The 25,769-nt window shown below is 37.4% G+C and overlaps 1 protein-coding gene across 3 annotated transcripts in view; it reads left to right on the plus strand.

The window, feature by feature from the left end:
• The window catches only part of CFAP61 (cilia and flagella associated protein 61), a 343,664-nt gene that overhangs the window by 180,189 nt on the left and 137,706 nt on the right, over positions 1 to 25,769 (plus strand). For 2 of the 3 annotated variants that reach the window (XM_072634555.1, XM_072634557.1), the window contains one exon: positions 23,149 to 23,247. The exons of the other annotated variant lie outside the window; for it this stretch is intronic. In XM_072634555.1, the coding sequence (XP_072490656.1) occupies positions 23,149 to 23,247 (99 nt within the window). The remainder of the gene's footprint in view (positions 1 to 23,148; positions 23,248 to 25,769) is intronic. 3 annotated transcript variants of the gene reach the window in all.

Raw genomic sequence — 25,769 nt, forward strand, 5'->3', positions numbered from 1 at the left:
GTTGCTGATCTTCATTGGCAGAGGAAATTACCTTACGGGAATTCCCTACGCTAATGAAATCGTATATCCCTAATTGACGGGCATCCTCTCAATTTCCAATTCTTTGCCTACTCTCTGTCCATTACACCATGCTGCAACACACCGATGCAAATCTAACCTCTGCATTATTTAGAAGTCAGTAGGGTGGAATTGAGACTGAAAATGATGTGGGGATCAAAGGAGGTGCTACAAGACCAGAGGAACAAATGCAGGAAAGCTGACCATAGAGGGGAAAATGATGCTGAAAAAGGTCGATGTTGTCCATGAGTCTAGGTGGGAAACTGCAGAGGTTTCCATGTGAAGCAGGAGGAAGGGAAGATTGTCTCAAAGATGAATGGATGAGAGTTTTTACAAAAACTGTAGTTTTCACAGCACATGATTCTTTCTTAGAGATGGATAATCCTACCATTCTTCTCTCTTAAGTCTTCCGCCTGAAGTCCCTGAAATGTTAGTCATTAGCAAAATGGAAAGTGTATTGGAGTAAGAACTAGGAGATTATCACCATTGTCTCAGCTTCTAGGCCAGTTCTCCTTCCAATGAACTTTGTGAACTGGAAAGGACATTACCTAACTTCACTAAGCATCATTGAGATTCATTAAATGAAGGAATGGGAAAAAATTCTGTATTGTGATTCTAGTTCTCTTTCTGATTGGGTCAGGCTGGTCATGAGAAAATACAGATATACGGATAAATACATACATATGCATAATAGCCATGTTACAGATTGAACATTAGTCTTGTGATTTTTCTTTGTAAAATTGGGATCATAGAACGTAAGACCTAGAAGACACCAGTGCTCGTGACTAGATTGAGGTGGCTAGGTATCATACTGGATAGAGTGCTAGTCTTTGGGGTTAGGAGGATCTGAATTCAAATCCTGTCTTAGACACTTACTGGCTGGTTATGTAACCCTGGCTCAGTCATTTAACTACTTTCTGCTATCTGTAAAATGGAAATAATAAAAGTACCTATTTTTATAGGGTTATTATGAGGATCAAATGAGATAATATTTGTAAACTGTAAAGTTCTATATAAATATTGACTATTATTATTATTATAGTTCCCATACTTCTAATTTTACAGATGAAATTAGAGATAATTGGAAAAACAACTTCTACTGTAAACTATGGTATTCAGTAAGTACTTTGGAATAGAATGGAAAGTAATTTTAAAATTATTTTGAATTTTCTACTTTCAGGATGATTTTCCAGATTGAGTTTGGCCAAGATGTTTTTCAAGGTGGAAAATTGATAGAATCAATTTGCTGAGTGATTTGCAATCAGTGTGGTTTGTAGAAGCTGAGGACTGGACAAATATAGTAGTTTCTTATGTACTTAGAATTACTTATAAATATGTAATGAGACATAGAACATGGCACAAAAACTAGATTCTTTAAAGACTAGTGTTAGCAGGATGGATTGCTAGGTGGTGCTGTGGATAGGGCACCAGGCCTCAGGAAGACCTGAGTTCAGATGTGCCCTCAGACACTTACTAGCTAGGTGACCCTTAGGCAAATCACTCAACCCTGTTTGCCTCAGTTTTCTCATCTATAAAATGAACTGGAGAAGAAAATGGCAAACTACCCTAGTAACTTTGCCAAGAAAATCCCAAGTGAGGCCATGAAGAGGCAGACATGACTGAAAACAGCTGAACAACGTTAGCAGATAAATGATATGTATGTTTAGATAGATAGATATGCACATATGTACACTTACTGAAATATATCTATTCTACTTTAAATAAAAGTTTTATCAATGCTTTTTGCTTTTACATCACAATAATTTCTGAATATGCATGTCTTCCCTTCTCTACCCAGTAACTTATACCCTATGACAAAGGGGAAAAAAAAAGTTTAGTAGACACCTTAACTGAACTTGACCACGTAGGCAGCATTCCATATTCATGTTCCCCTACCTCCCAAGGAAAGGATTCCAGTGGGGAAAACAGTATGCAACTACCTTGGTGCATATAAGGTATATGAAACTAATATGGAAAAGGAAAGCATCAACAGTTGAAGGAACCAGGATGGGCCTCCTGCAGAAAGTGGGGTTTGAACTGAAACTTAAAGGAATCCAGGAAAGCTGAGAGGCAGAGGTGAGAGGTCAGAACATCCCAGGCCTATGGAATAACCAGGGCAAAGCTGTAGAGTTGGGAAGTGGAATGTTGTCATGTAAGATGACCGCAATTAGGCCGGAGGAGTAAGGTGAAACCCCAGAACTGTTTTAATTTTCTTTTACTAGCGGTCTCGAGAAATCTTTCTATGGTTGTCAGTACTTTGGAATTCCTTTGCAAATATTTGTCCAAATGCTTTGATCACTCTTCTATTGGGGAGCAGTCTGAAATACGTGTTATATTTAGATTTAGATTGAATGCCCATCCTTTCCCCCATTTCCATATTCCCTCTCTCATAGGCTTTATCATTTTTCTACAAAACTATCTCTGTTCTCTTTCTTTGCCTTAACCATTCACCTTTTCTTTCCTTCTTCTGCCATCTTTTCCTTCCATCACCATATCTATCATCTATTTGACTCCTTAATTATCTAGCTTGTCTTAGTGATACCTTTGTTTTGTTCTGCAGAAGGACATTGATTTTCCTGAGTTTTTATTTTATACCACCTAACCATTGAGCAAAATTTACCAAACTGAGACTAGATTGGTTATTTGGCATTATGCAAGCAAACAACAAAGTAGATTAACTTAGCCTTACTTCGTTACAACTGTGCTAGTTCCTTGAGGTTGGAAGTAGCAGAATATATAATATATTTAAAAATAACTGCAGTCGCTTTACAACAATATTTTATTATAGCAGCAAAACATTACTTTTTTTTTGGAGTCAGTTGGGGTTAAGTGATTTGCCCAGGGTCATATATATAGTACATATTTGAAGGTGTATTTGAAGTCAGGTCCTCCTGACTCCAAGACCTCTATTGCTGTGCTACCTAGGTGCCCCAAAATGTAGCCATAAATGCTTCCTTTTCTGCACACTTCTACAGTGTTTTGAATATTGCCCAAGGAGTAACTAATAGATAAGTTCATACTGAAGAGCTCAAAGATCGTAGGATCATAGGGTGCTGACTTTGGAAGGACCAATAGAAATTACTTTGTTCCACCATTTTATAAACAAGGTAATTGAATCAGAGGTGGAGTGATTTTCTCAAGGTCAAAACTAGTTAGTGGCAGAATTAGGACTGGATCTGAGTCTCTGGATTGTAAGCCCCATTTTCCATCATAATCAATCACTACACCACTACATCATCCAAAGCTACTCAAAAGTAGCTTTTAACCAATCGCTTTCTAAATATGAATTCTCCTTGCAGAGAATTCGTATTGCATATATATACGTTATAGTCAATATGACTTCAATTCTATTTTAATCAATCTATCAATAAGCATTTACTAAGCACTTAGCATGCACCAGACATTGGGCTAGGCATTAGTAATAAAACGTAAGGCCAAAAACATATCCTGTTTAAAATACATACTTATAGCCTGCTTTTCTCCTTATGGTATCCACAAGTAAAGAGCTACCAGAGAACAATTTAAATTTTGGCACAAGCAGTTGGTTGATAAAAACCCCCTAATCAGAGAAACCTTTTAATACATTTTAGTTTAATCTAGTCATGATTTTCTGCCATTCTTATACAGGTTATGTGCACTAAAATAAATTGATTGAATCAATTTGCAGGCCTCTAATCCTTAAAAGAGGAAGCAGTTTTTGCCTCATTATTTTTGCTACTTAATTATTTTAAATTAAGTGATACCATGGCAACCCACAACAGATTTTGCTTTACCTGCATCAAGATCTTTTGAACTAAATTTCAGAAATCTGAGTTTGTAGGAGAGACTTAAGAATTATATTTATCATCAAACACTGAAAGACTAATGAGAATTAAATCTACTTGTTTGAAAGATTTAGAAAACTGCTTCTTTGTACTATTGTACTATACTATTAAATATAGCACTAGGGTTGTAGTTCCTGGAATATCCATTTGAGGCAGAGTGCACCAATCATTTTTCCAGGAAATCTTGTGAACTCTTAGAGTTATGTAGCATAATAGACTCAATCATCCACCTAACTGCAAACCATATTTTTGAGCCATTACACAAAATTTAAAATGCATTTAATTTTATTTTAAAGGCAAAGATGGATGCGAGATTCCTTACTTCTCTTTTTTCTTTATTAACTTCTTCCCCACAATGTGCTCATGGGAGGAATCAAGAAGCCCTCCTGCTTTTCCAGAGAATATGTTTATTTGAGCAGTAGCATTTTGGAAGCAATACCACCGACTTTATTGTGCATAAAATGGTGCCAGCTTCTTGTCGTTCAGTTGTTAGCCAGATCCAATTCTCCATGACCCCATTTGGGGTTTTCTTGGCAAAGATACTGAAATGGTTTGCAAATTCCTTCTCCACCTTATTTTACAGATGAAGAAACTGAGGCAAACAAGGTTAAGTCACTTGCCCAGAGTCACACAACTAGTAAGTGTCTTGAGGTCAGACTTGAACTCAGGAAGATGAGTCTTCCACTCTCTAGGTCCAGCACTCTATCCGCTGTGCGACCTAGCTGCCCTGTGTGCTAGACACATAGTAACAATAAATAGTCAATAAATACTTGACCTATTTACAGTTGAAGGGAATGACTTCAATAATGAGAATTTTGAATCAAATCAGAATGGGAAATGGCACCACCACTGCAGGTGCTATGGGGGACATTGGAGCGGGGGGAGGGAATGCCTTACAGGATCATAGAATCAGAGTTTTGGAGAGGCAAGAGAATTCAGGAGGGTCTTATGGTCTGCCAAGGTCAGTATTCCAAACCAGGTCCTCTCCCTCCAAATTACGTGTTCCTTCCATTCTCATGTGTTTAGGTGGCTGCTTCTTCCACGTTTAGGGTGTCTTCTGAATACTTTGTGCTGGATCAGTTCAATAATGGAGATCTTGAGCATGGCCTCATCTGAGAGATTGTTCATTTCACTTCTCACCTCATGGCAAGATGAGTTCTAGGTACTGGGAATACAAAACTGGCATGATAGACAGTCTCAGCTGTCTAGGACTGGGCATTCTATCATATTGCAAGGCCTCAAGAGGCAGCTCCAGTAAGGCACACTGAGAAGCAGAGGCTCAAAGATGGAGACTCTGAATTCAGAATCAAGTTTCTGAGCTGAGGGGAACCTTGATGGGTGAGAAGGAGGCTTCAGAGGGGTCAGCAGTGCCCTGCCAGCATCAGTTTCCCAGGGACAAGTCTCAGACCAACCTTGTTCTCCAGTCACACCTTTTCTTTTCTTCCAAGGGCTCTAGGGATTAATTGGTCTGCTTCCCTTTCCACTGCCAACACCTGTTGCTTTCAAATAGGGTTTATCTCCTTCCCTAGTTGGATAGTTTCTTTTCTATACTCTCCTTCTGTCTCCTAACCAAAACACAGACCTTTGGAAATTTTTTCAGAATTTCTATTGCTAACAATCATGGGAAACACAGAGGGAGATTAAGAGGTTTCACAATATTTTGTCTTCCACTCCACTCACTGCCCCTTTCTCAATTTATCTCGTAGGGGAAATTGCATTTAGGAGCTAATGGTGATCTACAAAAACAAATAAGGCTGAATTCCTCTGTATTTTGGAGGACAAACAGAGCCAGCCAGCCTTGGGCATTTCATCACAAAATCTGGGTTGGGATTGCTTGGTTAAAGAGCATAGTGAGGTGGGGAGGGTGAGGTGATGTGAACAGAACCCCCAAGGTTTCTGAGACTAGGGGCTAGAGCATGGGAGAAAGAGGAAGGTGCAGAGGAGGACCTGCCTCTGGGGTTGGAGGAAACCGAGAAGGGGAGGAGAATCCCAAGCAGCAGCAGTGAGATTTTAAAAGAGAGAGGAGGGGAGTTCCTGTGGCCACCAGGCCATCTGGCTGAGACAGCTGTTCCAGGGTGGCTGTTAATATGGAAGAAGTATATGTAAATTGGAGATTGCCTTGCTCAAACTGCTCAGTACTTACAATGAGAATAGCATCTCCTAAAATCATCATACTAGGGGAACCACTAGCTATATAGGAGGTGGAATGTTAACAACTGAGTCTCAACATGGAACAGTGGATGAAGAAGTGATTTTTTCCCACTTAGAGACAATTTATAAAATCTAGGGATTCTTTCTGGAGATCCAGGGACATTATTTTTTCAATCAGAGTTTTTCTAGACAGGCTTCTACCAGTATTACATTTTCCCAACAACTGCTTTATCCTAACCAATAAATAGAATTTATTGAATATTTCATGCTTTTTACATTAAAAATTATTCGCTATCCCCCAGTTAATGAAGAACTGGCTCAAAAAGAGACACAATTTATGAAGTTGTTGGCTTTTAAATATATATTCCTTAATAGTAATAACCATGAGCTTAGTTTATAGTATTCCATTTTTAATTTATTGTATACAAGGCTCTATGATTGGTAAGCAGTGGCAGAAATACCATAAGATGCAGAGAAATTTCTGCAGAGATACTTCTTGCTTTTGGGATTGTGTTCAGTAGTTAGCTTTTAGTATGCAAATATGTAGGAATATTATATTATCTCTGATTGTGGAGCAAACTCAATTCATTATTTTGAAATCCTCCTTAATTCATTTTCTAATGTAAAGAATCACTTGAAAAACCTGAAAAGCACTAGAAACATGCATAAAAGTGCCATAGAAATAATAATAAAAATATTCAGTTCTATTCTGATGATCCTTTTCTTTTTATGATGAGTTACATATATGCTTTTTTAAAATAAAAGCATTGGTGAGGTATTTGAAATACTTGACCAAGCATCATCTTCAATTTTTATCTGAATAGACCATCACGAGTTTTTTGTTTTGTTTTCTCAGATAGAGATTAAATAGTCTTACCAAACAGTTAAGTTTCTAATTTTCTGACTAAAGCCCCAGTGCCTTTGTTGGGTTTATTAAGGTAACCGAAATAGCTTGGAAATAGTAGGGTATTTTTTTAAAAGCACTATTGTGGCAGAACAACTATAACTCCTGTTATCAGGCAGCACAGTATTACACAATACCCTGCACATCTGTCCCGTTTGGCAATAGCTAGCCTAGTGCTTGCGGCTTAATTAGGCTTTTTATCTTTACATTTGTCTGAGAACATCTGAAACCTTCCCTGTTGCCTGTCACTAATTAGTTGACTAATTAAATAGTTAGTGCTTACTTGCTGATCACAGAGCTAACATGGAATGAATGGTTTCATGGTCCTCATTGTTTCATACTATCTGTCTTTGCCATATGAATTGATATACCGAGCCACCATGGATTGCTTTTTTTTTCATACCAGGACAAATCCAAAATAATGTTGCGATCTGCCATGTGTTCAGCATTAGCGGGCCTGCATCATTCAGACATGGTTTCCCTTCCATCATCCCTAGTGAACTGATGTCAAGTTGTGGCAGAGATGAATAGGAAGGGTCATATTATGCTTTGTTGTTGAGTCAATGTCACAGTGGGTACCATCAGAGACTGATACTGATACAGTAATGAGAATAACTTAGAGCAGGGGTAGGTAATCTGCATCCTTGAGGCCATGTGTGACCCTTTAGGTCCTCAAGTGTGGCCCTCTGGCTGAATCCAAACTTTACACAACAGATGCTTTTATTAAGGGGGGATTTGTTTTGTGAAGTTTGGATTCAGGCAAAGGGCCACACTTGATGACCTACAGGGCCACATGTGACCTTGAAGCTGCAGGTTCCCCACTTCTGAGATGAAAGTTAGGGGTCAAAACCAATCTTTTTAGCAATTATTTGACATTCTGATATCAGAAAATTATAACCCTTAAAGTTATGCTAATTAGTTATGCTTTTAACTCTAATTTCTCATTATAAAGTAAGAGCATCTCTATTAACTATTTATTTGCTCATGTAATTTCCCGTATAATGAAAATAGGTGATATCTAGCTATATAATGAATCTTCCACATATCATGTAATTTGAGCTTTAAAACAACTTTGTGAGTGAAGTGTTAACTACGAGTATTACTATCCTTCTTTTACAGATTAGGAAATTGGGGTTTAGAGAGGATCACTGACTTGCTCAGGGTTAGTATTCTTCATTTGTTTCAGTCATGTTTGACTCTTTATGACCCCATTTGGGGTTTTCTTGGCAAAGATACTGGGGAGGTTTGCCATTTCCTTCTCCAACTTATTTCACAGATGAGGAAACTGAAGCAAACAAGGTTAAATGACTTGCCCAGGGTCACACAGTTAATACATGTCTGAGGCTGGATTTGAACTCACGAAGATGAGTCTTCCTGCTTCCAAGACTCTATCCACTGCACCACCTACTTGCCCTCATTGCTCAGGATTACATAGTTTTAAAAAAATGTCAATCAACAAACTTTCATCAAGCATCTGACACTTTGCTAGGCACTAAGGAAACAAATACTAAGCTGGAACTATCTTTCCCTTACTATATTTGGTTGGAAGGAAACAATGTATACATATAAATATATACCAAATAGACATAATATGACGGGGCAAGGATATTAGCAGCTGGGACACTGAAAAAGGCTTCATGTAGAAGGTGGTGCTTGAACTAACTGTTGAAGGAAATAGGGGGGTTTAAGAGGAAAGGTTGAGGCAGGATTATGGAAACAGCCAGTACAAAGGCAGAGAGCTGGGAAATAGAGCACTCTGTATGAAGGACTGTAGGAAATACAGATTGCCTGGATTTTATAGCTTGTAGGGATATGTGTAATAAGGCTAGAAAGGTAGACTGAGGTCAGGTTGTGAATGGTGGTAGCTACTAAAGAGAGGAGTTTACATTCACTCCTAGAGGTAATGTGGAGCCAGTGAAATTGGTTGAGTACAGACATAATATGACTAGACTTGTGCTTAAGGAAGTTGGAGTAGAGTAAGACTTGAGGCTAGGAGATAAACTAGGAAGGCATTGGAGTAGTCCAGGCAAAAGGAAATGAGGGTCTACCTAAACTAGAGTGGTGATTCTGTGGGTGGAGAAGAGAAATGCATGAGATATCATGGGAGGTAGAAACAACAAGATTTGGCAATTCATTGACTATATGGGATGAATGAGCATAAAGGATCGAGGATGACATTGAGATTGTGAACCTGGGTGACTGGAAGGATGGTGGTGTTCTCAACAGGAATAGGGAAATATGGAAGAAGGGTGGGTTTTTTGAGGAAAGATAATAAGTTTTGTTTTGGACTTGTTCACTTTTCTTGGGCTATAAGAAAACCTATATATTCACAATATCCAGTAGACAGTTCATGATGTAAGACTGGAGCTCTTGAGAGAGAGTAAGGCTAGATACAAATAGATTTGGGAGTAATCTATGTAAAGATAATTAAACCCACAGGAGAGATAACAAGGTCACGAGAAAAGTGAGAAAGTGTAGAGAGAAAAGTGGCCCAGGACAGTGTCCTTTGATATACCTATGGTTCAGGGGCAGGATATGGATGAGGATCCAGCAAAGGGGATTGAAAAAGAATGATCACACAATTAGAAGGAACACTACTAAGAGAGAATGGAGTCATGAAAATCCAGAGAGGAGAGAGTATCCAGGAATAGAGGTCAATAGTGTCAGATGCTGCAGGGAGGTCAAGATGGATGAGGAAGTGTCAGAGATGGAATGTATCAGAGGTGTTTGGAACCCAGATCTTCCTGACAAGGGGTGGGGAACCTGTGGCCCCAAGGCCACATGTTGCTTTCTAGGTCCTTGGGTGGAGCCTTTTGACTGAGTCCAAGTTTTACAGAACATATCCTTTTACTAAGGGGATTTGTTCTGTGAAGTTTGGATTCAGTCAAAGGGCCTCACTTGAGGACCTAGAGGGCCACATGCGGCCGTTCCCCACCCCTGTTATGGATGCTAATCCAGCCTTCTATCCAATATACTACACTGCCTCTCTCATTGCACAGTAGAAACTCAGAGGAACAACTATTTGTTTTGGTTTTGGAAGAAAAAACGATCACTAAGTATTAGAGTTGAGTTTAAAATGACACCAAAACACAGAAGTAAATGTATGACACTCATCCATTCATTCATCTGACCTTTATTAATTGTCTTCTGTGGCCAAGGAATAGGGTAGAATGCCATGGGAAAATCAATGCTATGGTCCTTGAGCTCAAGAAACTGATAAACATCAGGCAGGTGATACAGACAAGCAATGTAAGATCAAAGGCCAACCAAGTGATCTGAGCTGGAGATGTAGAGCTGTGAACCATCGCTGCAAGAACTGCTCACACATATTTTTCAAGAAAAACCTTAATGTTTACAAAGCTTTTACTTTACAACCTTGCAAGGTAGACAGTGTAAGCAAATATTATTATCCTTATTTTACATGTAAGAAAACTGAGGCATAAGAGGTTGTCACTTGTTACCCAGTGAGTAAATATAATATCAACTTTTCCACTAATACTGTGGCATTATGTTGCCATAAGAGTGGATAATCTCTCCAACAGTAGTAGTGTAAGATGACCGACAGTGGATAAGCTCTCCAGCACTGAAAGGGTAGTTGTAACACTATGCCAGGAGAGTAAATATAGCGAGGAAAATAGTCTCTGGCTTCCAGATTTCCCTGGAGCTCCACTGTATCTCCTCTTCAAAACAGTTATTTCAAAAGTTAGATATTGTCAATGGTAAACCATTGCTGGTGTTATTTGTATGGTACACAGCACCACATTTCTGACTGCCTTCTGGACATCATGGCTCAAAGTGAGCTTATCATCTTCCTGGCCAAACCTGTTCCTCATAACTTTTCCATTTCTGGTGATTATATCACCATTCTCTGAGTCACCCTTTTGCCTCTTTCCACTCCTCCTCCTTGCCTCCCCTACAACCACCTCCAGTAGTCTAGGCTGATGGAATCCTTCTCAGCAATATCTCTGCCGATCATCTTCCATCTTCCACTTATGTTGCTATCACTTTACCCTTATTGACTCTTACCTGAACCATTGCTACAACAGCCTAACTGATTTCTCCCTTCTCCAATCCATCCTCCCCTTAGGTGCTGAGGCACAGATCTGACCAACCATGTCACTTTCTTGTCCCTATTGCCTATGATTTTATGTGAATGTATGTATTTCAACAGTTAGTTGTAGAAGGAGATCATTGTGGTCATAGGGACATGAGCAAATATAAGGAGGAAGAAAAGGGCAGAATAAAGTTAGCATATAGCTAGGTGTCCAGTTTGGCTGGAATGTAAAGCGTATTAAGGAGAATGATGTGAAATGAAGATGTATGTATACATATATCTGTATGTATGTGTGCACAGACATATGTATATATTATACACATTATATATATGGATACATACAGATCTGGGAGTCATCCATGTAAAGATTATTAAATGTATATGTGTATAGCTATGCATCATATATGTATAATACACATATGTACATATATACATAACAGACATATGTGCACATAAAATCATAGGTATTGGGGAACATAAACAAGAAAGTGACATGGTTGGTCAGACCTGTGCCTTAGCACCTAAATGGAGAATGGCCTGGAGAAGGAAGGAATCACTTAGACTCTTGTAGTAATGGATCAGACAAGAGTCAATAAGGGCCTAACCTAAGGTGGTGGCAACATCACTGGAAGGTGGAAGCAGAGGATAGGCAGTGATATTTCTGAGGTAGATTCCATAGACCTTGACAAGTTACTGGAAGAGAGAAGGGGTGGAACAGTGCTTTTTAAATGTCTTCCACAGTCTGGCTCCAACCTATCTTTCCATCCTTTTTTTCCCAGTATTCTCCTTAATATACTTTACATTCCAGCCAAACTGGACCCCTGGCTACATGCTGACTTTGTTCTCCCCTTTTCTTCCTCCTTATATTTATACAGCTTATTCCCCATGACCACAATGGTTTCTCTCTGCAAACATTGGTTGAAATCTTTTCCTTCCTTCAAGACTCACTTGTTGCCATGTGTATTTATATGTGATATAATTTATAAATGATCCCTCCATAAGTGATATGATTTATACATGATCCCTCCAGCTGAAAGTAATCATATTCTCAAATTTTCCTATAAGACTTGGAATTTCTCTTTTTTTTCTGACAATATTATACCTCTAATGATCTATGATTATATGATTCAAATGTAGACACACACACACACACACACACACACAAAAACCAGTGCCTTTGCTCATACCATTCCCTAAACCTGTCTTCCCTACCTATTCCCAACCTCTCTTTCAGCACCACCTCCACAAAGCTTTGCCTGTTGAAAATTATCTTGATCAGTTGAAAATCATCTTTCCTTCCTTGGACCTGATATAGCACTCTTATTTGTGCTTTATCATGCCCAGTTTCATATTGTAACTCCTTTTATCTTCCCTCCTAAATTGTTAGCTCCTTGAGGACAGAGAACGCTTCTTACTTATTCTTGTACTTCTCTCAGAACCTAGAATAGTGCCCTGTGTACGGGACTTTAATAAATGTTGAATTGAATACATCACTGTAGTAATCATCTATGTACCTGGTACTTGTAGGTCATATTAGGCCTCCATAATGGGAAACAGTTGAAAATGTTTCATCTCTTTAAATTATATAGCTATTACATATTCTGAAACAGAAAGAAATTTGAAGAGATGAAGAAACACAGATAGTGGTGTACGTGTTTATTTTTTAAACTGCACTCATGAATTCAATGGTCTAGTGCAGAATAAACCATACCCATTCTATTTACCAGTGCAAATTGGCACTTATTCCACAGTTAATAGGCTTGGTGTGCTGTCTGGAGAACTGAGAGGTTAAACAAACTTCTCAGGGGGTCATCCAGCCAGTGTATATCTGAGGTAGGATTTGAATACATGTCTTCTTAACACTCAGGCCAGCTCTCTATCCACTGCACTTAGTATGATTTATGCCTTACTAACAGTGTTTACACAAAACATTGTCCTTTATGCCCTTAGTTGGAAGAAATTGCTTATGCCTCTGAAGCTCAAGGAATTAAAGTTTATTTATCTTTCTAAAGACTGGATTGTCTAGTCTCACCCAGGATGGAAATGCAATAGGCCTAATCCCACTACTGATTGGCACAGGAACATGTCTTTTTTTCCAATAATATTTTATTATTTTCCCCAATTACATGTAAAAAGAATTTTTAACATTTGTTGTATTTTTTTAAAGTTTTGAGTTTCAAATTCTTCCCTTCCTCCTTTTCTTTCTCCTCGAGAGGGTAAGCAATCTGATATAAGTTATATATGTGCAATCATGTAAAACATTTCCATATTAGTCATTTTGTGCAAGAAGACTCCAACATAAAAAGAAAGAAAAAGAAATGGAGGAAAGAAGGAGGAAGGAAAGAAAGAAAAAGAAAGGAAGGAAGGAAAGAAGGAAGGAAGAAAAAGTTTGATTTAGTCTGTATTCAGACATCAGTTGTTTCTCAGTAGGTAGATAGCATTTTTCATCATGAGTCCTTTGGAATTGTCTTGGATCATTCATGTATTGCTGAGAATAGCTAAATCATTCATAGTTGGTCATTACACATTTCTGTTACTGTGCACAATGTCGTCCAGGCTCTACTCGCCTCACTTTGCATCAGTTCGCTGAAATCTTTCCAGGTTTTTCTGAAACCATTATGCTTGTCATTTCTTATAGCACAATAATATTTCATTACAATCATACTTGTTCAGCCATTCCACAACTGATGGGCATCCCCTCAGTTCCCAATTTTAGCCACCACAAAAAAGAGCTGCTAAAAATATTTTTTGCACATATAGGTTCTCCGCCCACCCCTTCTTTATATCTCTTTGGGATACAGAACTAGCAGTGACATTACTGAATCAAAGGGTGTGCATGGTTTTAACACTTCTGGCATAGTTCCTAATTGCTTTCCAGAATGGTTGGATCATTTCACAACTCTACCAGCAGTGCATTAGTGTCCCAGTTTTCCCACAACCCCTCTAATATTTATCATTTTCCTTTTTTTGCCATATTAGCCAATCTGATAGGTGGTGGTATCTCACAGTTGTTTTAATTTACACTTCTCTAATCAATAGGCACAAGAGCTTTTCAGCCTGCAGCATTTCATACCTGGAATAGTTCACCCCTCCTTAGGCATTTGTGTCCAGGAACTCACCATACTGATATCAGACTTAGTGTGTCTACTTCATCAGTTTAGCCTGTGGTGGCTCAAAATTTCTGAGCTTAAATGATCCCCTTGCTTCAGCCTCCCTTATAGCCCAGATTACAGGCATGTGCCACCACACCTTGCTCTAAAACCTTTTCTTAAAAACAAACAAACAAACAAAAAAACCAAACCCTTCTCTTATAAATTACAATCACAGATATAGACTTGAAAGGAACCTCGGAGATCACCTTGTCCAAATCTTTCATTGTACAAATGAGAAAACTTGGGTTTAGAAAGGTTGATTGAGTTTTCCAACATCGTACAGGGGATATAAGGCACATATACAAATAAAATATACAATTGCAGGTCAGATTTTTTAGCCTACATCCTCTAACTTCAAGTCCAGTGCTTTTATCTGACTTGAATTATAGCTATTTCTGAATGTACCTTAGGCCCCCTTTTAGACAATATGCTCTTTGAGGTCTTGAGAAGATCCTTCAGAGTATCGTGTCTTCTTCATCATCCCTTGCAGCACCTAGGTAACATAGCCAATATAAAGTAATGATTTCTTGAATGAAAATGTTTTCCTGAATTCCAAATAATTTTACTGAATTTTGAAAGTGACAAAAAAGAGTAGACCAAAACAAAACTCTTCCTTCTCCTTAGAGTTCTGTGTTTTGTTAGCATTCTCAGACATTATTTTCAGTATTCCTATACTCCATAAACCATGTTCTCTTCTCTTTGAGCTAATCTTTGAAATCTAAGTATCCATGCATTAGATTTCATATACTTTTGGTTCCTAAAATCTGAGGATATTTTCTTCACTTCTAGATAATATGTAATTGACTTTACTAGGTTTTTATCATGTCATCACAGAGCAAAGATCCCTTCTATGCAAAAGGACAAAATATGCTATGGTATAGACATAGGGATTTCCTGCCAATTAAAAAAATGAGCATCAATTGTGTGCTAAGTTCTGTGCTAAGGTTCTGTGAGAAATATCAAAGAAATTATGTGACAGGACCATTGACCTCATGGAACTCTTGGTTAACACAGTTATAGATCTTGGTTATTAATTAAGCTTAATAAATAGAGTTCATACTGAAGTCCAACTCTAGTGCTTTATTATGGAACAGAAGGTGACTCTGGTTTCTCAGATTATATAATCAGAACACAAGCTCTACCAAGTTATGTCTTGAGGATGTGTCCATCCTCCAAAAACCAGCCTAAGGAACTTTAAAAAGACTCATCAGCTGAAGGATGGACTATAGTACATCATTTGTGGCTATATACTAAGACACAGAACGGGTGTAATCTTTCTTGACAGAGGAATAGAAATCATGGATCTATACCTATGCATACATATATATACATACACAAATGTATGTATGTATATGTGTTCCTATATATATATGTACGTATGTATTGGTTTATAATCTTTCTATAAGGGAAAGTAGCCTACATTCTTAAATTAGCTTAGCTGTTGTATAGTAGCTGGAGATCAACACAGGATCTATGTGTCTTCATATCATACTACCAAGGAAAGATTACAACAGGATTAGGTTCCAAATTTTTTCAAATCTTTAAGAAACATGTTAACATTAGTAGGTCTGTATCCCAAAGAAATAATAAAAAGGGAAAAGGAGCTATGTATACAAAAATATTTAGCAATTCTTTTTGTGGTGGCAAAGATTTGGAAATTGAGGGGATGTCCATCAGTTGGAGAATGGCTGAACAAGTTATGATATATGAATGTAATAGAATATTATTGTGCTATAAAAAATGACAAGCAGAATGGTTTCAGAAAAAACCTGGAAAGACTTCCATGAACTGATGCAAAGTGAGATGACTAGAACCAGGAAAGCATTGTGCACAGTAACAGAAACATGTAATGATCAACTATGAATGATTTAGCTATTCTCAGCAATACAATGAATGATCCAAGACAATTCCAAAAGATTCATGATGGAAAATGCTATCTGCATCCAGAGAAAGAACTGATATGCTTTGATCTCAAAGCATACCATTTTCACTTTCTTTATTTTTTTTTCCTTTTGTAAGCTGTAATTATTTCACAAATAGTTTATTTTTTCACAAAATGAGTAACATGGAAATAGGTTTTACATGATTGCATGTGTGAAACCTATATCAAGCTGCTTACTGTCTTAGAGAAGGAGAGAGAAAATTTGGAACTCAAAATTTTATCAGAAATGAATGTTAAAATTGTCTTTACATGTAATTGAAAAAAATACTATTTTAAAAAGCATAAAAAAGAAATATATGTTAAAATTTGCAGCACAGTACTTTCCATTTTCTACAACCTGTATTAGGATCTTTATTATCAAAGAAACCATAAAGTAAGAGAAGGAAAAGAGGCCAGTTTAACAGAATCTTGTATCTTTTCTCTTCCTTGTATCTTTTAATCACTGACTATGACTGGTCCATTGGCTAAGTAGGAGTGGAGAAGATAGAAATATAAATGAATCTTTATTTTCTTCAGGGTGATTGGACCTAGCCCCTTATTTAACAGATGAGGAAACTGAGGCCAAGAGTAGCTAAATGACTACCTAAAAGCCCCATAGTAAATTAGTACCAGGTATAGTACCCAGCTCTGTAATTAGGAAAGAGCTCTTTTCACTATGAAACAGAATTACAGAACTTTAGACCTGTAACTGACCTCAGCAGTCTTCTCGTCTACATCATACCTGAGCAGAAACTCCTTCTACAGCCCCCCTGACAAGTGGTCATTCGGTATTTATGAGGATGGGTAATGAGACCTGAGAACCTGGGCTGTATACCCCCCCATTCTTCATGGGGGGATATGGGGGGGGGAGTGCTCTTCTGAACTCAGGCCAAGATTGAATAAGGGAGGGGGTTCAGGGACCAGAAAAATCATAGCTGGGCTGACAGTTCTTTCCAGGGTCCTTTGATTCAGATAGATTAGTAAATTCTGGAGCCACCTAGTCTGAGCTAAATAGATTTCTTTATAGTACCTGTAGCCTCATGTGATCCTTCCAAATTTATCTTACTCTTTTTCCTTGAGAATAGGGGCATTAAAAAAACGCACATCAAATCCTCCACACATGAGTGGAAAATAGAAAGGAAAAGGCATAGACATCAGAGGTTCTAGTAACAGCAGGAAGGATGGAGAGAGATGACAGGTAATTAGGAATCTGTCCGGACAGCTCCCTGACCTCAGAAAGTCTAGCTGGCTTAGTAATCAAATGGGATGTTACCTCTTAGGACGTTTTGCCAAGACTTAGAATCACCAAATCTTCAGATCTTAGAGGCACCTTCAAGTCAAGAAGTATTTATTAAATGCTTATTATGTACTAGTCCCTGTGCTAGTTACCTGAGATAAAAAGACAAAATTGAAACCTCTTCCCTCAAGGAGCTTATATTCTATGGAGAGAAAACGTTTACATAGGTAAGGAAATACAAAATAAGTCCAAAGGTGGGGGCGCAGTAGTGGGGAGAGGGCAACAGAGTGCTAACAATTTGGTTAATAAGAGAAGGCCTCTATTAAGAAGCAGCACCTGACAAAAACCTTGAAGGAAGCCTCAAGTTCCATGAGGTGGAGGTGAAGTGGAAGGATATTCCAGATGTGAAGGACAGAGAAGGTGGGGGAAAAGTAAAAAAACAAAACAAAACAACCTACTTAGTGGCTTTTTGAAGAACGAATTGTAGAGAGTCAGTGGCAAAAGCAGTCATTAAAAAGACTACTCTGCTCGAAATTTAAGAATACAGGTAAAAAGTGTCAAGGTAATTCGATTCCACAAACAATTATCAAACACTATGTGCCATATACATACTACTAGGCTGGGGGTGGGGCAGAGGGTGGGAAGGGATAAAGAAATTGATTTTCCATAATGAAAAATAAAATTTACTCCTTTGTTGATTTTTGTGTTTAGCTTTCGTTTTCTTTCACTGAGCTTATTTATATTTCTCTGGGTTGTTGTTTTGGGTTTTTTTTGACACTATGTAGCTCAGGAGTTCTTACCCTTTTTTCATTTTTATTTTTGTAACACTGACCGTTAGCAGTTTGGCGAAGCCTTTGATCCCTTCTCAGAATGTTTTTAAATGTATCAAATAAAATGCTCAAAACTACGAAGAAAACTAATGATATTGAAATATTATCCAAATATTTTTGAAAATGAATTCACAGACTCCAGATTGAGAATCCCTAGCGTTTAAACTGACAATTTTTGTAACAGTTAAAAGTAGCATTGAAATCCATTGTGCTAGCCTAAACATCTCTAAATCTTTGAGGCTAAAAGTACTTTATAGAAAAATAAGAAGCCAACACTCGTATCATCGAACACACATTTGCCATTTTCTTGCCCTTTAAAAAATATGTTTGATTATTTGGTGTATTTTTCAGGTATAAGTCAAATAAAAGGAAACATTTAGATCTACCTGAGACAATTCTTTCACTCCGTACTTTCTTAAAAGTATATTTGATTATCTATGTGTTCAGAACGGTTTAATGAAAGTAGTTAATTGAATCATTTGCTTCAGTAGCTTTTGCTGTGCCAAAGGGGGGAGAAAATCAGCAAAAACTAATGAAGGATGAGCTGGCAAGTTTACAAATGGCCATGGCCCAGGAGCAAAAATAACATTAGAAGTTTTATGTTTCTTTTATGATGTTCCCAATAAATTGGCAATGTGACCCCTTTATTTGAAGGCTAAGGCTGTTTAGACCTAATTTTGTCGCTGTCCTCCAGAATCGTGGAATGAAACGCAATACCTTTTACTTATTTCCCTAGATACTGTAATCCCTCCCTGCTTTACAAGTATCTTTGAGATGTTCTTCCCTTTGTATCCACAGCAACATGAAATCCCCACTGGAATTATTTGCTGCTAAAATGCAGGTGCACTTGTTTAATGTTTCATTGGTTTGAGCTCTTAACTTGAACGCTTTTTTTTCTCCTCCACAAAATGGTGACCTGTGGTTTCAAAGCATATGCTTCACCGTGATGTTAGGTGGTGTTTACATACATTAAAACTGAAGCCATTCAATCTAATAGTATTGCTTTCCAGTGGTTTTTCTATTACTTAATGGTTAAAACCTGCATTTTGGACTCTCATAAACCAAAATCCTGGCTTATCTGAAGGGTGGATCTTCTGTTTAATACTAATAGGTGCTTAAGTTAAATTTTTTAAAAACTGAAAGTTTTCAATTCAGTATCCCTGAGTCAAACAAAAGTTGGTATCTAGGATAATTTTCTATTTTGAATTTCAAGGCTACCTATATGCCCATATGTAAAATTGCATTCTCATCAGAGTTCGTATTTCTTTATAAGCATGAAAAATTACATATTTGGATATTTCAAAATAAAAAAGCACAAAATTTTTTTTTCAGTAGAGAAATTACTCCTTCTCACCCAGTGAAAAAGCAAGATTAGGTTAAATAGAATGGGCACATTGAGTGAGGACACATTGACACTTAGGCTGAGAAACGTCTTTTAAATATGGCATTCTTAGTCTTATTGTTTTATTATGTTTGATTGGTATATAAAACTACTTAAATATTTCAATGAATGGGTTGCTATTATGTGATAAGAGTCAGGAATAACCAGAATATAGCCCATGTGCTCCACTGTTACCCTTATGATGGAAGGAAAAAAGAAAAGATGACCTCTAGCACACTGTGGGATCCCTGCTCCTCCTGTGGTGAACTGATGAAAGACATGGAGAAGAATAACCTAGGAAGATAAATATTCTCATAAATATGGGTTGCAATCATCATTGGGAAGGAATGCCCACTTTGATGAAGTTATAATTCCATTTGAATATTTTGATATATCTGGAATTATATCAATATGAGTATAATTAGATCATAGAATGATAGATTTAGAAGTGGTGTTTACCTGAGTGGTCATTAATCCAATCTTCTCTCCCTCTGGTGGTAAGGGCTATAACTCAAGCATACCTTTTTATCCTCTCTGTCTCTTTTCCATATTCTCTCCTAAGTCTTCCATAAAAATTCTATCCAGCTTGCTGGGAACCTTATGCTGTATCTCCTGACATTGGGTGGACACCACTAGAACACATGGCCTGTCCATCAATTCTCTTTTGCTCTTGCCATTTATAGATTCATAGATCTAGAGTTGGAAGAGAGTCCCAGAGGCCATTAAGTTCCTTAATCCATCCCTATCTTCATTTCATAGATAAGGAAAAAGCTCATGAGGTTAAATGACTCATCTAACACCACAGAGGAGATGTTGAATCTTTTTGTTTTTTCTGGTCATCCATCTGATACCAGACAGATAACTTGGGCAACTTTTATTTGATGATGTAGTATAGCCCATCCATACCACTAGGTGACTCTCAGCTTACATCTTTGTGTCCTATGATATTCCATGTCTCAGCTATACAGTTTTGCTTGAAGAATATTGCTGTTAAACAATGGGACTTTGCTTCAGACCAAAAGCTTTTGCTACTATAAGAACTGGGCAATGTCCCAAAGGCAATCCAACCTGCCCCTTTCTACCTATTCAGTTCTGGGTCCAGAATATTATTCAAGCTCAGTGTCTATCAAAATTATTAATCCATATGGATTGTCCATCCAACTACACACCATAGCCTGGGCAACAGGTATTCTTCAGTATAAAAACATTAGTAAAATGTTGAATTACTCAAGGCCAAACCAGAGAGAAGGCTATGTAAAATAAACTGCTCTACTTTAAGGAAAGGATTTTATTTACTATCAAGATTGTTAAGACAATATTGGAAATGGAGAATTTGGCAGAGTACCAGAGAATGTAGCCAGAAAGCCAAATCATTCAGGTAATTTTTTCCAGGGGGAAGGGGAAAGAATTATATAATAAAATTCTCAAAATGATCAGATAATGGTTAGATCTTTTATTGAATTAATCCTATGAAATCTTAATTCATAGGGTCAGAGATTTTAGAGTTAAAAAGAACCTTGGAGGCCATCTAGTTTAACTCCTTCATTTTACAGATGAGAAAATTGAGTTAAAATAGGTTGCATGACTTGTCCAAGGTCACACAAGTAGTAAATGGTAGAAGAAGGATTTGAAATCCACTTTGTAATTTTCAGTGTCCTACAGTGCTTAGTCTACAAAAGATAAGCCAGAATTTGTGTTCAAACAGTCCTAGGTCATTAATAGAGTGGCATGAAATAGATATATTAGGGCATGGTTTGCAGATGTAGCCAAGGTCCAGACAGTGCTAAAGATATCAGGGAGAGAAAGATGGTGAGCTTGCACAGTGGACCTGGCAGGAATATCTTGCTTGAGAGTTTCAGTTTCATATGGATTTTTCTTAACACCTATAACTGCTTATCCCTGCCAGGCATGATCCACTGGGCATAAAGCTAGAAAGCTTCTCTATGTGGCTTCAGTTAAAAAGCTCAGATGAGATCCTGTCTTTTCCCTATAAGAGGAAGAGGGAATTCCACCAATTCCCTTTTAGGTTAAAGCACAGAAAATTAAGCTACAGCTCATTTAAAAAAGCTGGGCCCTCAAATCCCAACCATTTTACTAGGGGAAAATTTTAGCTGCTTTTTTTTTTCTCCCAAAAGGAGAACCTCTAAACACACAGAGCCTTCGCAGTTATAGGCATTTTTTTCTCCCAATGGATCTTACAGATTTTGAATTGGAAAGGTTTGTAGAGGTTATGTAGTCCAAGGCTCTCCTTTTACAGATAAACTGAAGCTCATAAAGTTTAAGGGACTTACATTTGATCTGACTTAAGGTTAGAAAGTCCTAGCAATCATACTTAATATTCTTATGGAGAATCCTGTACCCTTAAACCTATTTCAGGATAGTTCTACTAAAGAAACTCCACAGTGCTATGAGGGTCTAACACATGCCCTTTCCAGTGCTTTGGCTCATTCCATACCGATGAATCTGAGCAAGCATGGAAGCTAAGGTCAGAGGACTCTTCTTCCTGCTTGGCTGCTTATCTGCCTTTATTATGTATATGTGACTGACAACAAAGCTCTGTAAGCTTTCAGTTAAACCCCTCTCATGTGGTATATATTTCAAGTATCCATAATTTTATCAGTATCAATACTCATTCTCCCTATATGGATAGCAGTTCTCTCCATGACTAGGTAGAGGATTTAACAAGTAGCTATGGTCAACAAGATTCATCATCTGGTAGTATATCTTCTGATAAAGCATGTGGGAGAGTGGAAAGAATGATGCATTTTGGAGGCACAAGGACTTGTCTTCAGATCCCAGTTCTGCTAATTACCATTGACAAACCATTCAACCTCTCCAAGCCTCAGTTTGTTTGTCAATAATACTAGAAAGCTGCACTGGATGAACTCTGAGTTCCTTTTCATTTCAGAGCCTAAGAACATCCAGGGTCTTAGGTCAGCCTGGATTGCCCAGGAATCCTTCCCCCCATTGCATGATGAGGCATCAGATAAGAACTTTAGGGAAGGATAAATTAGTGTAAGGCATGTTTTTGACAGATACTTCTTTTCTGTTTAATCTGTTCATCAGAGAGAATGCCTAGAATCCCAATTAGACAATACTTTATGAGCCTCATTTGTTTTCATGTAAATCCCTCAAAATAACAGAATTGCATTTTTCCAAATAAAATTATGAAATTCAAAATTTTTGCTATGATACAAGTCTTTCAACCCCCCCCAAACTGCAGGAATTTTATTGTATTTGAAAAGAAAGCAAAAAATAGGAATTAACTTGTTCATTAAATAGCAACTGAGGAAACATTGCATGTTGTTTTACAATTCACCAGTAAACACCTGAATTGATTTTTTTGCATTTTCATTGCGGGGGGTAAACTAGCTCCTGCTTGCCTTTTCAAGGAGAGGGAAGGAGAAGGAGGGAGTGAGAGAATTTGGAACTCAAAATTTTAAAAAAGAATGTTAAAATCTTTGTTTACATGTAATTGAGAAAAAATAAAAGTTAAATATGAAAGGAAAAAACCATTTGAATGTATTGACTAAAATGTTTTCCTTAGTTGAAATGTTATCATTTTTAAAAAATATTACCAAATTAAATCTTAATAAGCTCCCAGTGAATTATGCTTCATATTCTGTTTCTTCCTTAGCCCACACCTGAAGTTTAATAACCTTACACTGATTTCAATACATGGACTTCCAGGAAAAAATCTTCTGAACACTGGACAGAGGAAATTTTTAGCAAGCGAGTATGAGTTCTGTTTGTTTCTTCATTTTGAAATTGGAGTATGGGAATATATGTGCATTTACATTAAGTCTAAATGACAAATTACAAAGAATAATAACAACTCACATTTTTATTTAAGATTTACATGGTACTTTTTCTGACTTTGAGCCTGGAAGATTATTATCCTTGTTTTAAGCTGGGATAACTGGGGTCCTAAAAAGTTCCATACAGTAGAATTTGAACCTATTGTCTCCTGACTCTGGCTCTAGTGTTTTTTCCATGATGCCACATGCTAGTATTTTGAAATAGAATACAGTCTGTTGCTTAAAACCAAATGGGAGAAATTGATGGGATTCAGTTTTGTTGTTAGACTATATGCATTCTAGTTTTGTCATTTTACAACTACTTTTTAAAAACTAAAATACTGCTCCTAAGAAGACAATAAATTGCTCTTTTCTCAAAGCCTACAGAAAGGGTTGCTGTGATTGAAAAAAACAACAACCCAGAAAACTACTATTGGCTCACAGGTAGTAGCAAGTTTATGCTATCTTTATATATATATATATTTTCTTTCCCTTCCACTCACATTAAAAAAGAAGAAAAAAAACCCATATCCCATGTAACAAATATACATGGTTGAACCAAACAAATCCCCATGTTGTCCATGTCATTAAAAAAATGACATGCTATTTTACTACTTCTTTTGTGATGAAAGCTTTTTCACTAATCACATGCAATTTTGAAATTTACCAACAAAAACTTCCATTCAAAATATATGAGTCCCTCTAAGACATGGACTTGGTCTTCACAATATCTCAAAATCTAGACAATTCAGCAAATTTCATGCAATGGTACAATTGCTTGTAGAATTGGAGTCTGAACTAGGTTTGCTTCGTGAGAACCTCTGAGGTTCTACTAACTATGCTGCTCTGAATGGTTTGAGAAAGAGTAATAACTAGCGTCATTTGAGAATGATCTCATCACTAGATGTGTAAACACAATCCAAATCATTCAGGCACCTCACTCTGAGGAGGTAAATGATGCCATGGTCCTCAGCAACTACTTGTGGAAGCTCTAAACAGGAAAATGGTAATTCATATTATCTCCACAGATAAAGCTCATTTTCAGTTACCTTTGGTCATGCGATACGAGAATAGCATGGACATCTGAGCTCTACAGATTGTTCAAATGCCCACATATAGGGTAATCATGCGACAAATGTCTGCTAAATTTAATTTTAGCCGTTTATTTAAAACTTCTCTCTACAAATTTTTTTTTTTGCCCTAGCTAGTATAACAGTAAGGATCACAGCATATACAGGAGGGCCTGCTGTATGGGCTCTTTGATCTGCTTTTCTAAAAGGAAAGCAGCTTTTGAGCAGTGAACAATCACTTTAATCAAGCACAAATATCATTCACTTAGTTTAGGGGAAAAAGTCAGCACCTTGAAGTTCAGAGAAAATACAGAGAAATAAATATCAACAGTCAGGGCTTCCAACTGTCTGACAATAAGTAACGCATACATCACAGATCAACAGACAGATCCAACTGTCTGACCATACATACGTAGTTACCAGAGAGAGAAGCACCCACATCTGGGTTTTCAAGCCAGAGGGCTCCTTAGCAGCTTCCCAGAATCTTGTCTGGCCAAACAAATACTTCCAATGAAGTGAAACCTCACCTCAGAGCATTTATATGCTTTTCAGAGCTGGAGGGCAGGACCCTCTGACCCAGTGCCTCAAAAGAAATTAACAAAACATTGAGGTTTATTAATAGGCGGGGAAGATCTTTAACTCTTCCTCCCAGCCACCATTAACCTTAAATTACCATTACTGCTAGTGACAAGAAGCACAATTGACTGACTTGATTTTCCCTTCCTTTTCTCAATCTTGACATGCTTCTGTTAGTGACAAGGGATATAATCAAAATTCAGGCAGTGGGAGAGAAGAGAAACAGGAAACATATTCAACCATTTGACTTTAACTCTCTCCTAAGATTGTTATAACAATTTAAAACAAAATTGAATTTTAAAAAAAAGATCATGAGATGAGTATGAAAGTGCTTTTTAAATTATATATTTTATACAAATATAAGATAGTATTATAATAACTTCCTTATTTCCTAGGTCCACTGAAATTGAAAAAGTTTACCATCATATTAAGTACAGGATTCCCTCCTATTTACGTTTTCCTTATAGGCATCTCGCTTAAATTTTGGACACAGAGTTAACCTACACCTAAATTTTTACTACCAGTCCTGTGGTGGAGGTGGCTATTTCACAATGGTGACCTCTTTTTAGCATTTTTCTGACCCTGAAGTTTGGCAGTTATGGTTTGTTTTTACTGTCTATTGCCAGTGAAGATAAGTTCTATCTCTCTTTCAGAGGCAGGAACAAGTGTATCCACAAAGCTTCTTTGTTTCTAGAAGCTACCTGCCTCAGTCCCTTTTGTCTCCACAGGAGCCCTGGTATATTTATCTTTCTTGTCATCAAGCCATCAGTGAGACAGCTTCTCCCATGCTGGACTATTAACAGCCATTAACTGTC

Source organism: Notamacropus eugenii, chromosome 1, assembly GCF_028372415.1.
Source record: "Notamacropus eugenii isolate mMacEug1 chromosome 1, mMacEug1.pri_v2, whole genome shotgun sequence".
Taxonomy (NCBI): Eukaryota; Metazoa; Chordata; class Mammalia; order Diprotodontia; family Macropodidae; genus Notamacropus; species Notamacropus eugenii.